Source organism: Lampris incognitus, chromosome 18 (genome assembly GCF_029633865.1).
Source record: "Lampris incognitus isolate fLamInc1 chromosome 18, fLamInc1.hap2, whole genome shotgun sequence".
Classification (NCBI taxonomy): Eukaryota; Metazoa; Chordata; class Actinopteri; order Lampriformes; family Lampridae; genus Lampris; species Lampris incognitus.
The window spans coordinates 17,426,040-17,442,188 of record NC_079228.1 but is presented as its reverse complement, the minus strand read 5'-3'; the positions used below and the strand labels follow the sequence as shown (position 1 = coordinate 17,442,188).

Sequence of the window (16,149 nt, the reverse complement as noted above, 5' to 3'; positions counted from 1 at the left end):
CGGGGAGACACCCTGGACAGGCCGCCAGGCCGTCACACAGGGCAACACACACACACACACACACACACACACACACACACACACACACACACACACACACACACACACACACACACACACACACACACACACACACACACACACCTAGGGACAATTTAGTATGGCCGAGTCACCTGACCTAAATGTCTTTGGACTGTGGGAGGAAACCGGAGCACCCGGAGGAAACCCACACAGACACGAGGAGAACATATAAACTCCACACAGAGGACGACCCCGGGACGACCGCCAAGGCTGGACTACCCCGGGGCTCGAACCCAGAACCTTCTTGCTGTGAGGCGACCGTACTAACCACTGCGCCACGGCTCTCGACACCTGTTATTTGTTATGATGCGATGCCAATATTATCATGTTTTTGCTGCCAAGTTGGTTTTGGAGCAGTGAGAGCAGACAGCACAGCTTATTGTTTAATAAACAACTGAACTGATCATTCTCTACCCGCCTACCTGTTTGACTGACAGCTTGATTGATCACTGAGATAGCATTGACTTGCAATGAAGTTGCTTCAATGTAAATAAAAAAAAAAATCTAGTAGTACACTACTGCCATGCTGCTGGAGCTCAGCTTGCTACTCTGAAGCTTAGCTCCGTTTAATGTGGAGTAACTAGCAGCTAGCAGCTCACTACACTTCCCGAGTAGCTTGCTCAGCACTGTATATGTTTGTTCTTCTCCGGACAGTATGTACTAAATCCTGGTGTGTGCTGGGTGGGGGTGGGGGGAGACGTGACCACCCCAACAGGTCTACGCAATCAATCACTGGAAGACAGGCCAGCCCAGATGAACAAACAGCACATGAGCCATCAGCCACATTTCAACCTCACGGCTCGGTTTCAACCTTTCAACCCAAACCCTAAACCTGACTCATAGCCAGCCATTACAAGTATTTGGCCCCTTCTCTGCATGTGTGTGTGTGTGTGTGTGTGTGTGTGTGTGTGTGTGTGTGTGTGTGTGTGTGTGTGTACATGTTTAGCTATCCTTGTGCGGACCAAATGTCCATACAAGGATAGCAAAACCTGACAGGACGTACCTTGTGTCTGCACAAGGAAAAGGGTCTATTTTAGGGTTAGGAGTTGGTTTTAGGGTTACGGTTAGAGTTAGGGTTAGGGTAAGGTTAGGGTAAGGGTTAGGGTTAGGCATGTACTTTGCGTGGGTAAGGTTAGGTTTAAGGGCTAGGAAATGAATGTAGTCAATGAGGGGTCCGCACAAGGATAGTGAAACACGACTGTGTGTGTGTGTGTGTCTGTGTGTGATAGCCAATGTAGAAGAAGTCAGATGAGGATCTGATGGACGTGCGGAAGCTGAGGATGTTAAACATTTGAGTCCTAAACTGCAAAAAAATACACACTGTGATTCACATGCACACACATATACACTTCCACATGTGCACACAAATACAGAACACAGTCGCATGTGCAGTCATATAGCACCATACTTGTTTGGCTCTATATCATTATTTACATTACAACCCCTTAGCTTGAAAACAACTCTCAATTACACAAGTCTGAGAGCTAATCTTAAAACTGATTTCAGGGGCGAATACTAATTTTTAACCCCCCCACCCCACCCACCACACACTCGAAACCTGACCCACTTTTACTCATTTGAAAAATTATATTCTAAGTTATTACAGAAAAACACACTCAATTATTTTGTGCTTTAGATTTTTTTGCCCAAGGTGAGAAACACATCACATAAAACAAATACGGCTCTTTGTGCGGCGATATGATTTTTTTTTCCTCAAAAAGTCCTAATGATTTCATTAAAAAACATACACAAACACACACAAATAACCCCACAGACAGGCTGTGTGAGACTCAAAATATAAAAGACACAGGCATGAATGTACAATACACACACACACACACACACACACACACACAAACACAGTTTCTTGACACTGTGACTCTACTGCTAGCCCTAAAAGCCACTCAAGACAGCTTATTCAATGGTAAGGGAGCGAGAAACTGTGTGTGTGTGTGTGTTTCTGTGCCAGTGTGTGTGTGTGTGTGAGAGAGAGAGAGAGAGAGAGAGAGAGAGAGAGAGAGAGAGAGAGAGAGAGAGAGAGAGAGAGAGAGAGAGAGAGAGAGAGAGAGAGAGAGAGAGAGAGAGAGAGAGAGAGAGAGAGAGAGTGAGAGTGGAGTGATACAGGAACGGACAAGGACAAGTCACCTCCTGCCTCGTATCTAATCTTTAATCTCTGGGATCACTGGTATCTGATGGGACCGGTGTAAAGGGGGCGGCTACAGAAACCCCTGGCGGCGCCGGCGCTCCGTGTCTGCACGAGACAGACAGGGTGTCCGCCGCTGTCTTGTCTGACAGACATTTACCCCGGCCGGGGCGAATTCACATCACATGTATGATAAGGACGGAGAAAAGGACCATTGAGTCAGGACAAGAAAAAAAAAGAAAAAAAGAAGTTAGGTCTACATTTCTCCTTTCCATAGTGTGTCTAGAAGGGCGTCCAAAGGGACGCAGCGCAGGGTCCTGCAGGGTCCTGCAGGGTCCTACAGGGTCCTGCAGTTCTCTGACGGTCTTTTGTCAGGTGTGATTGCAGGCAACCAGGCTCTCCACCAGCGACACCCTGCTTTGTTGCACACATCCACACCGGGACCAGGAGCATGCCCCGTACCAACACAGCTTCCCATTTCCAACTTCAGCTGCACAGGAACGACCGAGGGTTAAGAGTCCATGCAACCCCCCTACCCCCTCCTCCTCCTCCTCCCCCCTCCTCCTCCTCCTCCTCCTCCCACACACACACCCACATGCCTCATCTCGCTTGGTGGCCCTTCTTAACCTCGGCAATAACCCGCCTGTTATCACCAGCCTGGTCATCCTGATGGGTTCAGTGATGGCAGACCACACATGCACACACACACACACAGACGATCTAACCGCGCCATGGAGCACCAAATGCCTTGCTCCAGAGCACCTTGTCAGTAATTGATAAGCAGGAGAAGAGTTTTCCTGATTACATTTTCCCAAGCCAGCATTTCCAACGTGCACCAGAACTGGAGACATTTCACTCACAGCAACTTCTGTGTGTGTGTGTGTGTGTGTGTGTGTGTGTGTGCGTGTGTGCGTGTGCGTGTGCATGTGCGTGTGTGTGTGTGTTTGCACATACACACAAATATCCAGATGCTGACGTGTCATAGCTCCTTTGTATGAATGCATATTCTTTGAAGACGAGCCCACAGCAGATAGCGTTGAGCAAGGCCGGATTCTTGACCCTTCTGTCTCGGGTGCCTTTTGTTCCGGGTCTGATCCGGGTCTGATCGGAACACCGTGCAGAGGAGGCCCAAGAATCTCACTGGACTTAATTGATTTTTACCCCATTATCTGTCTGAGTGCCATTCCAATCAAGGAACTCTGGAAATGTGCTTCAGGTCTCCAGTTTAAAATGGCTGCAGGGGTTTGAGTCGTGCCGTGCTGTGTGTGTGTGTGTGTGTGTGTGTGTGAGTGTGTTTCTCATTCCTGCATGTGTGCGTGTGTGTGTGTGTGTGTGTGTGTGTGTGTGTGTCTGAGTAACTTTGCGGGTCAGAATGCAAGTGAAATGCACCAGGTGTGTTTGAACACATCTGCTGAGTGTGTCCGTGTCTCTGTGTTCAGGGTGGGCTTGTCTAATAACCTGCATGTAGGTGTAAATGTACCCATAGAATTGTGCGTTTGTCTTCACGTGTGTGTATGTGTGCGTGCATGCGTGCGTGTGTGTGCATGCGTGTGTATGTGATTGTGTGCATATGTGCAGCTGTGATCAGCATGACTAAACCCAGTGACAGAGCTCTGGCCATCTGGAGACAGATGACAGTGTGAATCACCAGAGCTGAGTAAAGGGGGAGGTGGCAGGATGGGTGGAAAAGGGAGCGAGGGGGGAAAAAAGAGAGAGAGAGTGACACAGTGACGCACCAGCCACCAGAGAGCTGAGAGGACCTCACAAGGACAAACCGCTGAAAGCATGTGCACCTGTACACACACACACTACGCAAACGCACACACACACTCTCCCACTGACCCCTATCGAGCTGTACCTAATGACCTGCCTGTCGACGCTTCAGCCTAATCGTCTTAATGTATATTGGGCGGAGAACTCACAACATGCACACAACACACACACACACACACACACACAACACACACACACACACACACACAACACACACACACACACACACACACACACACACACACACACACACACACACACACACACACACACACACACACACACACACACACACACACACACACAGCTCACTTAACAGGTTTTTAGTTGGGATCAGTGTGTTGAAACTGGAGCCTGCTTAATAGCAGATAAGGAAATGAGCCTCCAAACACATTATTTAGTACAGAGGAGAAAATCATGCCAGCACCAAGTTGTCACGGTGGAACACGGGGCCCAGATTAATGCCCTGCCGGTGCACACTTATTACCTCCCCTGCCCTCGCATCAGCCCCCCTGCCTCTCGTTTCCCTCTCACTCAAATTCCCCACTCCCCCATTTTTCTAAATACCACCTTATTTTTCTGCCGCCCCCCTCTCCATTCCTTCCCCCTCACTCCTATATCATCATCCCTACCATTACCCCCCCCACACACCTCCACAGCGTCTACCTCCATCGCTCCGCCTCCGTCCGTCTCCCTGAATTTCTCCCTCCGTGACTTGGAAAACGAGCAACGTAGCAAAAGAGAGCCCAGTTAGAGATGCTTCTTACGCGCCCGTACTGTATTCAGCATTCCCCGCACTGCTCAGTTTTGCCTCTCCTGTTTAATAGCCCCCCCTCCCCCTTCCCCTTAACGTTCCCCACTGAAGGTGGAGAGCAGATGGGAGATGCCTAGCCAAGCCGAGCCCCATGCAGATAATGGGAAATTTGAGATTCGGTGTCACCCGGTGCGCCGAGAGGGCCAGCTAGAGTCGAGGAAGGGCCTGCGTGAGCATGGGAAATGAATACGTAAAGAAGGAAGATATACTTCATTAATCCCCGTGGGGAGATCCACCCTCTGCATTTAACCCACCCTGGCCGTGCAGCTAGGATGGGTGGGCAGCAGCCGTGCAGCAGCCCGGGGACCATCTCCAGTTCTCTTGCCGTGCCTCGGTCAAGGACACAAGACATATGAACCCTAACATGCATGTCTTTTTGATGGTGGGAGGAAACCGGAGCACCGGGAGGAAACCCACGGGGAAGAACGTGCAAACTCCGCACAGAAAGGCCCCGGGACAGCCTGGGGTTCGAGCCCAGCACCTTCTTGCTGATAGGCAACAGTGCTAACAACTGGGCCACCGTGCTGCCCCGAGGGTCAGCATTTGTGTCTAAGCATGTGTTCGAGGGGGACGCATGGGGCCGGCTGGCGGAAGGAGGTCAGATCAGAGAGGCCCGGGTCTTCCTTCCTGTGAGAGAAACCTCTCTCGGTGCGCGCAGGTGGGCGCTCGCTGAGAGAGAAGCCGGGGGAGCTGTCCACGCTGCGGAGGTCTCTGTCCGAGGTGCTGAACCTTTCACTACCAGGCACGTCCAGGACAAGCAGGGACTGATATGGCAGACTAACCACTACAAACCAGCCAGAGTCAGCCACAGCTGTGTATCTAGCTACACATCTATACAGACAGGTGACTTGTTAGATAGATAGATAGATAGATAGATAGATAGATAGATAGATAGATAGATAGATAGATAGATAGATAGATAGATAGATAGATAGATAGATAGATAGATAGATAGATAGATAGATAGATAGATAGATAGATAGATAGATAGATAGATAGCTATATGGATGGATGGATGGATGGATGGATAGATAGATAGATCCTTTCAAACTGCTTGCAGAGGGGATTTTGTTTGAATGTATGTTCAATACGTTGTTGTAACCCGCCACATCCGGTTTTGTTTTGTTTTTTGTTTTGTTGTCTCAACTGCACACCGGCCCTGCGTTTACGTGTTGAAACAACGCAATGGCTTTGGATCACAACAGCTGCCCCGCTGCATTGTGGGCATGAAAGCGAGCGGTTATTAAGTGAATCATACCTATATGTCCATTTAAAGGGGCCAGAAACACGCACGCGCACGCGCCCACCCGCGCACTTCAAGAGCAGAAGCGAACTAATAGAATGCCGGATGAAAAGGAAAAGGACACCGAGTCCTCCCCCCTTGTCTCCCTCATGTTTCAGCGAGTTGCGTCAGGGCCACGCTGACATATCAACTTAGCGGAGCATAAATAAAACATGGCTCGATAAACGAGAGCTGGGCTTCGGCGAAGCCAGACGCCCAAAAAACAACCGGGGGTGGGTGCTGCGTCTCGATAACGCGCCGTCCGGCGAACTCGTCTCCCGCCGGCCCGCGCGTGAAAGCCGAGACGCGAGGAGTGGCGTGTCTTCCTCCCCCACCGCGACCGCCGCGCCCCCTCCTCTGCCGCCGTCTCCACGGGCGGGATGAATGGACGGCGACGATCACCCGTTGAGCGTCAAGCCCGCAGAGCTCGAGGCCGGAGAGAGAAACCTGTCACGCGTCTCTCCCCGCCTGCCATCAGAAGCGCCGGGGCGGTTTCATCGACTGAGACCGATGTGATGTGTGAATAAATCCCTGACTAACTTCAACGCGTTTTAAACGTGGGCCTGTAAGTCAGCCTGGGGTTTTAATAAGGACGCAAAGGTTGGACGTGCTCGCCCTGACTCCGACATAGCTGCTGAGGTCGCCTTTAGCCGACAAGTTCTGGTGCGACGTGTTAAAAACAGGGATATTATGGGCTGACAACGGCCTCTCTTGCTCCTCTCCTCCCACCCATGTTGCACAAGTGCGAGTCTTTGGTGCCGCTCCATGGGAGGACGGGGCAACTGCTGGTGGCTGCAGAGCCGAGGGACATGCCAGACAACGACCCCCCACAACAAGTCATGTCCACATTTCTTTTTATTTAAATTTATTTTAAAGGTGAACGCCATTGTCAAGGGCGGATCTACACACCTAGTGGGCGCACAAATTTGCGCAATAGGCTAATGGCCAAAGTTAGGCTTGTTGTTTCGCTGGCTCCCAAAGGAGCTTCCCACAGTGCAACAGCGTTTAGAGAAGCAAGAGGCACACTGTCCCGAGACGGGGAAAAGTCATACGGTGGCAATATGTTGTCGGTTTGCTGAGGCAAAGCCTCACGACCGGAAGAAAGCTTTGGGCAGCTGTTGTCTGGCTGGTTGATGACGTGGGAATTCACTCGAGAATGGCTGATGACGTCAGAATTATGGTGTGTGTGCGTGTGTGTGTGTGTGGAAAGTAACACTTTCCAAAAAACAAAACAAAACAGTGAAGTTAAACCCATTGCGATGGTCAAAACCCCAACCTGAGCTACCCTGAAAATAATGTGAGGGACGGTGAATTGGTGATGCTCAGATTGCACCCGGTTCCCACTCAGCCGTGGATTTTAGATTGCCCATCCGAAGGCATGAGTGGGTGAGGAGAACCATGACTCACTGTCAAATTCATATCGCGGCTCCAGCAGTATTCCTGGCTTTTTCTAAAAATAGTCCACATTATGTGGTGTGGAGCCAAGACGGTCCTAAAAACGGAGGTACCTTCTTGCCAAAGAAGCTGCTCTAGACGGCACAAATCATTGCGGCTGAATTCACCCGAGCTGGAGTCCTGAATAACGCCATGAAGTGGCTTTACTCTTTTCAACTATCGACTGGGGAGGAAAAAAAATGTGTGGAGATGAAAATAAAAGCGTCAATAATCTGCCGAACGTCTAATGCGAGTTGTAAGACTCATACATTTGTTGTCATTCATTTACAGAAGCACCAACCAGTCAGATAATTAGCCCTATACATACACACACGCACGCAAACGCGCTCGTTCGCACGCGCACGCGCACACTTCCCAAATGTGCTCAAATTGTGTCCAGTGGTGTTCACCTGGCCTTTGATATTCTCGGAAACAAGCGCTCAGACAGACGAGTGTTGCAGCAACAAGAGCAGGAGAGGGGCTGTTTGAAACGTGCCCCTGTGGAAGCAGAGCAGCCCCGGTGACCACCCTAACTGGCTCCTAACGCGAGCGACGCGTGCCGCGAATGATAATTCCGCCCGGCTGTGTGACGAGGAAGCTCCGTGGCGAGACGGGAACTATCCCAACATCTTATCTCCCCGCATCTGTACCCCCACCCACCCACCCACCCGCCCACCCACCCCCCTTATAGCTACTTAACAAACACAGTGGTTTATAAAAATGCAGCAGGCACCCCATATCACCAGCGCGAGGCTAGTGAGATAGAGACTCGAGTGGCCGTCACCTCCCGCCCCCCCCTCTCCCCCAGAACCCGGCGGAAGCATATAAACACCCGCCCTTCATCCCGCCTGGATAACTTTGGATGCTATAACAGATATTGCTTGGTGTAAATGTGTGTCGGGTGGGAATAATGGGGGAGGAGGAGGGGGGGAGTGTTGCTGCATTTCTACACATACAGAGCTCCAGTGTGATTTTAGCTGGACGAGAGGGGAACTTACCCTTTACCGAGGCGGACAGCAGCCCCATGTATAAGAACAGCAGCCGGCTCCAGTGCGCGTGTACTCCCACCTTCATTAGCGCAAAAATCCGTATTCCGTGCCTTCTCCGCGGCGCGCTATGGATGTGCCTGCTGCATGCGCATTCTGCTCCCCTCGCAGGTCCCGATTCGTCCCGGTCCGAGGCGGCGCTCATGGCAGGGGCTTTTCTGGCAGCCACGGGTAGTTTTTTTTTTGTTTTTTGTTTTTTTTTCTCTCACACGGTTTGAAAGGGGAGATTCACTTGGTGTCGGCTCTGAGAAAAATCCCAATGCATCGAGGCTCGGATCTCGCAGCTGGACTGAACCATGTCATGCGGACCGAGGGGTTAGCGGATCTCCCTCGTGAAGACGATTCCCCCACCGAAAGGAAAAAAAAAAGAAAAGGCAAAGCGAGGGGGATGCAACGCGAGGGGCGACTTATCTACCCACGCGCAAAAGAAGAAGGGGAGAAGAAAAAAAAAGAAACACACACACACACACACGCACACGCGCGCACATGCACAAACACACGCGCACGCACGCAAGCACACACACACTCGACTCCGTCCTCCGTCCCGGATATGTAATAGATATTACCAGAACACGCCGAGAGAGAAAAAACAAAAAAAACGGGAGATCCCGTTTTCAGTTTGTCCCACAGCAGTGATTTGTTCTTATCTTTTATTTATTTCCAATTAACAACAGCGCGGCGGGCAGATAATCCACATTTAACTCGTTAAAGCAATCAAAATTAATGAGCAACAAATAAATGGAAGAGAGCCGAACGTGTCCGTATCCAAGAAGACGCCTGGTTTGCAGGAAGTGCTCGGCCGGCAGTGAGGAGGAGGAGAGAGAGAAAGGCTAGTGTGTATATTCCTGCTATCGCAGCCCTGGATACCGTTTGCTACAGCATGTCGGGTCTGTACGACGCCAACATTGAGACTGCAGACCTAGTCCTACTCTGCATCTCTCTCTCCCTCTCTCTCTCCCCCCCCCTCTCTCTCTCTCCCCCTCTCTCTGTCTCTCCCTCTCTCTCTCTCTCCCCCCCAGCCAATGAGATATGCTCGAATTTCAAAGACTGCGGGCCTATAAAACAACACCAAAACCTGTCTTGTTAACAATTTCTAAAAAATCAACCAATTAAGCAAATGCGCGTTATGAGACCAGCTAAGACTGCTTTCTTCTTTTTCCTTTTTTCTTTCCATAAATGTGACCGCCTCGTTGTCATAGGCTACCAGAACACTGCTCGCGCGCTGTTGACGCTGCATGTAATGGTGCGAAAACATAAAACAAATCCAGTTTATTACCAACTTTTTTTTTTAAGTTTTAAAAACCCGCAGGGACGACCTCACGCCTCCGCCCGACTGACCGGAAGCCAGATAAGGGACGTCCTCTTCTTGCTCGCAACACGTGAAACTGTCGCGTAACAGGGTGGAACTTCCCGCCAAGAAATTTGAACGTCGTCCCCGCCACTGCTGCAGAGACCGCACAGGGACAGGCCTGACGAACGAACTGTCCGTGGTCCGGTCTGGGTCCGGTCTGTGAAACCTCACGAATCTGATCAGAATTAGTCGATATCAACCTGGACTCCCTGAAAAGCCCTCCCCAGCCCCTTGCCCCATCATGATCTGATTTTACGGGTAAAGTAAAACACAGCCACACGATGATGGGCCGCAGGACAGTGGTTGGATATCTGATGATGGAGTGACCCCCCGCTGACGGGGGGGGGGTGGAATTCTCATGATGGGAATACCGGTTGCCATGGTTGCCCTCTGACGTTTATATACATTTAAAAACGCGCATTTGATTCAGCGTTCGAACGATATGACCCGAGGTATTGCTGAGACGCTGCAGGATGGGCGACATGGGGAAAGGAGTGACAGAAGATTATTTTAGGCCACGACCCACCGCGAGACGGTCCTGGGACGCGGTTGCGCCTTTCCCGCGCTCTGCTTGGATTCACCCCAATGTACCTGAGGACGACTTCGACAGTGTGTGCCAGGCGATATGGGACAGGTATAAGGAGGTGACGGATAGACTATGGCCGGACACAGCTGAAGAAACATACCTTTTTTCTGATGGAGGCACGGTGAGAGGGGTCGCCAGAGGTCGAGGTTCTCCTGAGGAGCCCCCAAGCATGCGCCACACATTAGCATCTGAGAGGACGAGGAGGAGGTAACGTCAAGATAGTCTCTCTCTCTCTCCCTCTCTCTCTCGCTGCATGCCACACACACACACACACATATACATATTTTTAAAAAAATCAATTCCATTCAATAAAACCAGTTTCCTTGGGAACAAAATGCTCGTCGTCACTACCATGTGATGGTTTTGAGGTCTGAAATGCATAATTTTGTTGGTTTTTGGCGATCCTTCCTCTATAGTGTGTTCATAGTCTCAGAAGTTTAAAGGCTGGCTTTCATAAGGTAGCCTGTGCTCGGAATGGAAGGGGGGGGGCAGTGGCTGAAGAGAGCCTCGTTAATGGCTACTGTATGGGCTACTGGAGCTCGTGCCAACTTAGATATGACGGTAAAACAATTTAACTGTATTCACTTATCTTATTGGTTAAACCCAAAATACTGGCAAATGAAATGACTGCTATGGCAGGCGATGATGATGATGATGATGACGACAGCGACGATGATGAAGATATTGAGGATGATTATTGAGATGTTATTGATGATGATGATGATGAAGATGCTATTTACGATGATGATGATGAATATGATCACGATGACGATGATGATGATGATGACGACAATGGTCCCATACAGCCATTATCACAGTCCTGTCCATCCTCACCATCATGGCTTTTGTGGAGGTCGATAAATATCAGTAATGATGAAGATGTGGCTATGATTATAATTATCTTTTTTTTCTAACATTTCATAAACAAGTATGTTACCCCCACCCCCCACCCCCACTCACATGTGCACACGCACACTGGGACTACTGGGGTGGCAGTAGCTCAGAGGTAGAGCAGGTTATCTAGTAACTGGAGGGTTGCCGGTTCGATCATCCTCCTTTGCCAAAAATTCCGAGGTGTCCTTGAGCAAGACCTTTAACCCCTAACTGCTCCCGCTGAGCTGGTTGTTACCTTGCATCGCCATATGTGTGGGTGAATGTGAGGCATTAACTGATTTGAAGCGCTTGGAGTGCCTGTTGCAGCGAGAAAAGTGCTATATAAAATGCAGTCTGTTTACCATTTAACGCACACACACACACACACACCTCTCTGTTCAGGGCCGGAGAGCAGCAGAATGTACCAGATGAGACGGTTCTCGTGGTGCAGCAAAAGTTCCAGAGGCTGATCTCAGAGGACGATAAGGAGAAGGAAAGTGACCTCGGTGACTTTACCCTCCCTTGCCCTTATCTCCCGGGCCAAAGGCACTGCCGTGGCGGAGAGCCTGCTGCACGGCCACTGAGTCCTGTGATGGACACAGAGATGGAGAGAAATGAGGAAGAGGCAGGGAGGAAAATAATGCCGGTGAGCTTGGTGACACCTGAGACTAAAGTACCATTCAGTGCAGAGGCAGATCACCCCACTTGTTTTGTTTTTTTTCTTTTACATATTTACATAATTCCAATTATGTTGTTTAAAGTGTAATTCCTCATTCTTCACCGGCAGTCTCGTGTAAGCATGATGCACACGCTACTATAACTAACCCCTTGTAATTTGCCCGTGTTAATGTGTTAATTTATGTACAAACACACTGAAGCAACACCAGGTAACTCTTTTAGGCCGGGAGCCAGGACCAGCCCTCAGGATGTTTTCTGCTACCTTTTTTTCACTATTATTTCTTGTTAGCCTATACCTTGGGCCATCAGAAGTTGATAACGAGCACCCCCAACTCGGCCCCGTTTGGCCACAGGGGGCCAAAAACCCAATTTTTGGGCCATGTTCCTGGCGAAATTATGTACATGCAAATATTAAGGTACTACAATGGCATAAATAGTCATACAAGAATGAAATTTGGCAGAGAGTATCCTGATACATAGAGGGAAGCAGGAAAATATGATTCTGGGGCTTGTTGCAACTCAATTTTAAGATATCACCCACACCATCCCCAAAAAGACAAAAAAAGTACTGTCTGCCTGACAAATTATCATCAAAATGATTATTCTTCAGCACTTTATGGTGAATATGTATGCCTCACTTGTGTATAGACAACTTCCCTAGTTCTTACGCTTCAATTTGAGCCCAAGATGACCTTTCTATTTCAACAATTACTCTTGCTGTGGCCGAAAGTCTTCTCTATACCTCAAATCAGAGAACATTTAATTTTTTAGTCACTAGCATTCCAAATGGGGGTAAGTGCAATTTATTGCATTTAACAATATGTTCATATGTACTGCTTACTACTGCTATCTGAAGTGAACATGAAAAGTGAATACTAAAGAACCTGTAGGAAAACAAATGCTTTTAAATGGTGTCTCATAGGCCTATAGCAATGGGCCTATAGGTCCAACGCAATGCACTCAAGTGGAAGCCAACCACCAATAGAGTACAGTAAACATTTTTTACTATAATATTTTTTTGAAAACAGATGGCTTTCATTTTATTAACAACAATGAAACATTAATTCCTACCCTCTTACCCCATCCCATCCCACTGTCCCCAAAAAAACTACACAAAATATAGGCAAAGGGAGAAACAACAACAGAAGAAGCCAAAAATTCACCTTAAAAAATAAAAATAATATAAAATAAATCATAATTGGTGGTTCACTGGGATAGTGCGCGTACCACAACACTAGTCTCTAACGCATCAGCACGGGTTTGAATCCGGCCCACTTCCATATGCTGCATGTCCTCCCTTCTCTCTTTCCACACTCATGTCTCTTTCAACTGTACTATCTAATAAAGCTGAAATCCGAAAAAAATCTAAAAAAATAAAATAAAATCTAAATTGGATTTGATATCTTAATCTTCCCCATATTCCTCCTCTTCTTCATCATCATCCATGTTAGTGTGTATTTCCTCAAGGTCATCCTCATCTGTGCCCTCTTCTTCCAAGACATCAACAAGGGCCGGGGGATGACGTCACCCTCAAACCACAGAGGTTCTAGCTTGCCATCGTCATTTACATGAAACCCATGGTCCAAAGGGGATGGGACTTCTGAGTGGTTTTCATGAGCCCTTTTCCAGATTCCTACTTGGTAGTTCACTCTCTTTATGTGCTGCAAAAGGACTCGCTTGCACGGTGGAAAGGTCAATAGAGAGACCTTGTCGCAGCTCGAGGCTTGAGCCACATATTTTCTTGACCTTGACCTCTCTTGCCTCATCAACCTGCTTAACTCAAGGACCAAAGCCATAGAGGCGACAGGTGAACTCTTCGGCACCACTGAGGACAAGCTCATCAAGCTCCCAAGAGTTCCCCACTGCAGCAAAGATCTGAATGAACTTTGAATTCTGATTCAGAATCTTGATCGGTCGCACCTTTCCTTTGCCTTTGAATGCTGAAGTGCAGTCGGCACCAGTGAAGGTATGCAAGGCCAGCAGAGCTGAAACTTGTTCTTGTGAATAATTGTCAGCCAGCTGGTTGATATTGATCAGCTTATTTCCCATGTCAAAGATGATGTCAACTGTGAATGATTTGGCGAAGTAGAGGAGAATGAAGAAAATGTCAGAGTCTTTTGCTCTGACTCTGCCTGTTTTGATGTGAGGCATTTTGGTTTGGAAATAATTTATGTAGAGGATCACCCTCACATCAGTTTCCTCATGGTTTGAACAGATCTCAGGTAGAAGTTCTTTTGATATTACTCCAGCATGACATTCTATTTTGAAAGCTTGACCAGCCTCTATGAAGATGACAGGCCTTCTGAGGATCTCTTCCATCATATCTGCAGAGCTCCAGTGCTCGAGAAGTAAATGAATGAATGATTTCTTGTTTTCATCATTTGTGAGGAAAACTTTCCAATCTGCAGGTCGATGAACATTCAGACAACTAACTATGAACCGTTCCCCACAACCTCTACGATCCCTCTCAGCTGATTTTGGTGAATGAAGACGGTCTGCATAAGTGTCTGTGCTGAATACTGTTTCAGCTGCAGCAGGTAAACATTTGAAGGTGTGCTCTGATATAGTCTTCATTGTCCGGGGCACATCGTTCATGTAGAATGAGGAGTTTCCATCTTGAATGAGAGCACATTGGCTAGGAGAGGGGAGCTGTGCATTCTCAGCATCTTTGATCATGTAGTTCATCCCTTGTGCCTTGTTGGTTTTTGCAAAGAAGCCATCGATTGTTGAGATGGAATATGGCGTCAGAGTCAGGGGATAGCACATCAGGTCAGAGATGCTGATTTGTGACCTTAGTAGCTGTGATTTGATGAAAATCTGAAAGATAAATCCACTTGTAGCCTTATACTGGATTACTCTCTGGTTTGATGCCATACGCTTCCTTTTAGGTGTTGTGGAAGACATTGTCTTGAATTTGTTTCTCTTGATAGGATTAAAAAAAAGGACTTTCTTTGTAAGAAGACGATCACGGATGAACTCTTCTTTTTGAGTGTGGCCATTTTTCAGAGCATTCAGCACATCAGAGCGCACCTCTTCTGGCATAGCAGCGCCTGAAGTCAAACTTGTAAAGGGTTGAGAAGTCTCAAGCTGAAATGGGTTGATTAAACTCTGAAATGCTTCTATTGTTTGCTGCACTTGCTCCTCAGACCGATTGATTTCATGTGGTCTTAGATCTCTTTGCTGCTTCTCTGAATGCTCACCTCGGCTGCTAATCATATTCCACATTGCCTCTACAAACTCTCCTTTAGCATGGGCAGTCAGGATGTGACGTTGGCTGGCTTCATAATTGCTGTTGATTCCACAGATTCCAGCTGAGTATGTTCCAGAACCCGAGTTTGACTTAAGCCATTTCATAGCCGTCTCCTCTATTGTTTTGTCAACGTGGCAGCAGTTGCCTGGGATATGTGATCTGGCTACAATGATTGCTCAAGTGCGCAAAAGTTTCTCTGAACCAGGATGTGTTTCCTCAATGTGTTCAAGAAAGCATCTTAAGTATGTGAGGAATCTAGCATAATTCTGCTGATCTGAGCAGAAAAAGAGGTCTGGCATGATGTTTATGGCAGCTTTGTACCCATCATAGTCATTCATTTTGATTGCGCTGTTCATTGACAGGACAAGCCAGATGCAGTCCATGTATTCCATCCAAAACCGGCCAGTTTCTCCCAGCTCCCCCTTTCTCACTCTTTCTCTAAATGAATTGTATTCTGTTATGTGGTGAGATATATCAGCCGATGATAGAACTTCAGTTAGAGTAGATTCATTCGGGGTATGTTTTTCCAGAAAAATGTACCTTCAGCTGAGAGTGCTCCATGAGTTTCCAGGTACTTGTCATAGAGGAGTCTTTCAAGACCTTCTAGCATCGACTTGTGTGTGTTCATAGCTCTGTCCCAATTCTTTCCATCAGTGACCCCAGCCATAGAGCCTGTGGTGATCAGTTTTGCTTCCAAAGCCACTTCGACCCATCCACTCACTTGACAGTATCTTCGGCCTATACCTTTCAAGTAAGCTCCACAGCAATGGAATATACCAATGAGGATGATGTGCTTTTTATATTTTTCAGGTTCATTCCATATTAGAGGGTAGGCTTT

The 16,149-nt window shown here is 48.1% G+C and overlaps 1 protein-coding gene across 1 annotated transcript in view; it reads right to left on the bottom strand.

The window, feature by feature from the left end:
• Positions 1–8,776, bottom strand: part of csmd2 (CUB and Sushi multiple domains 2) — a 366,715-nt gene extending 357,939 nt beyond the window's left edge. The window contains exon 1 of the mRNA XM_056298741.1: positions 8,526–8,776. Coding sequence (XP_056154716.1) covers positions 8,526–8,718 — 193 coding nt within the window. The 5' untranslated portion in view covers positions 8,719–8,776. The remainder of the gene's footprint in view (positions 1–8,525) is intronic.
• Between the last annotated feature and the right edge of the window lie 7,373 nt (positions 8,777–16,149).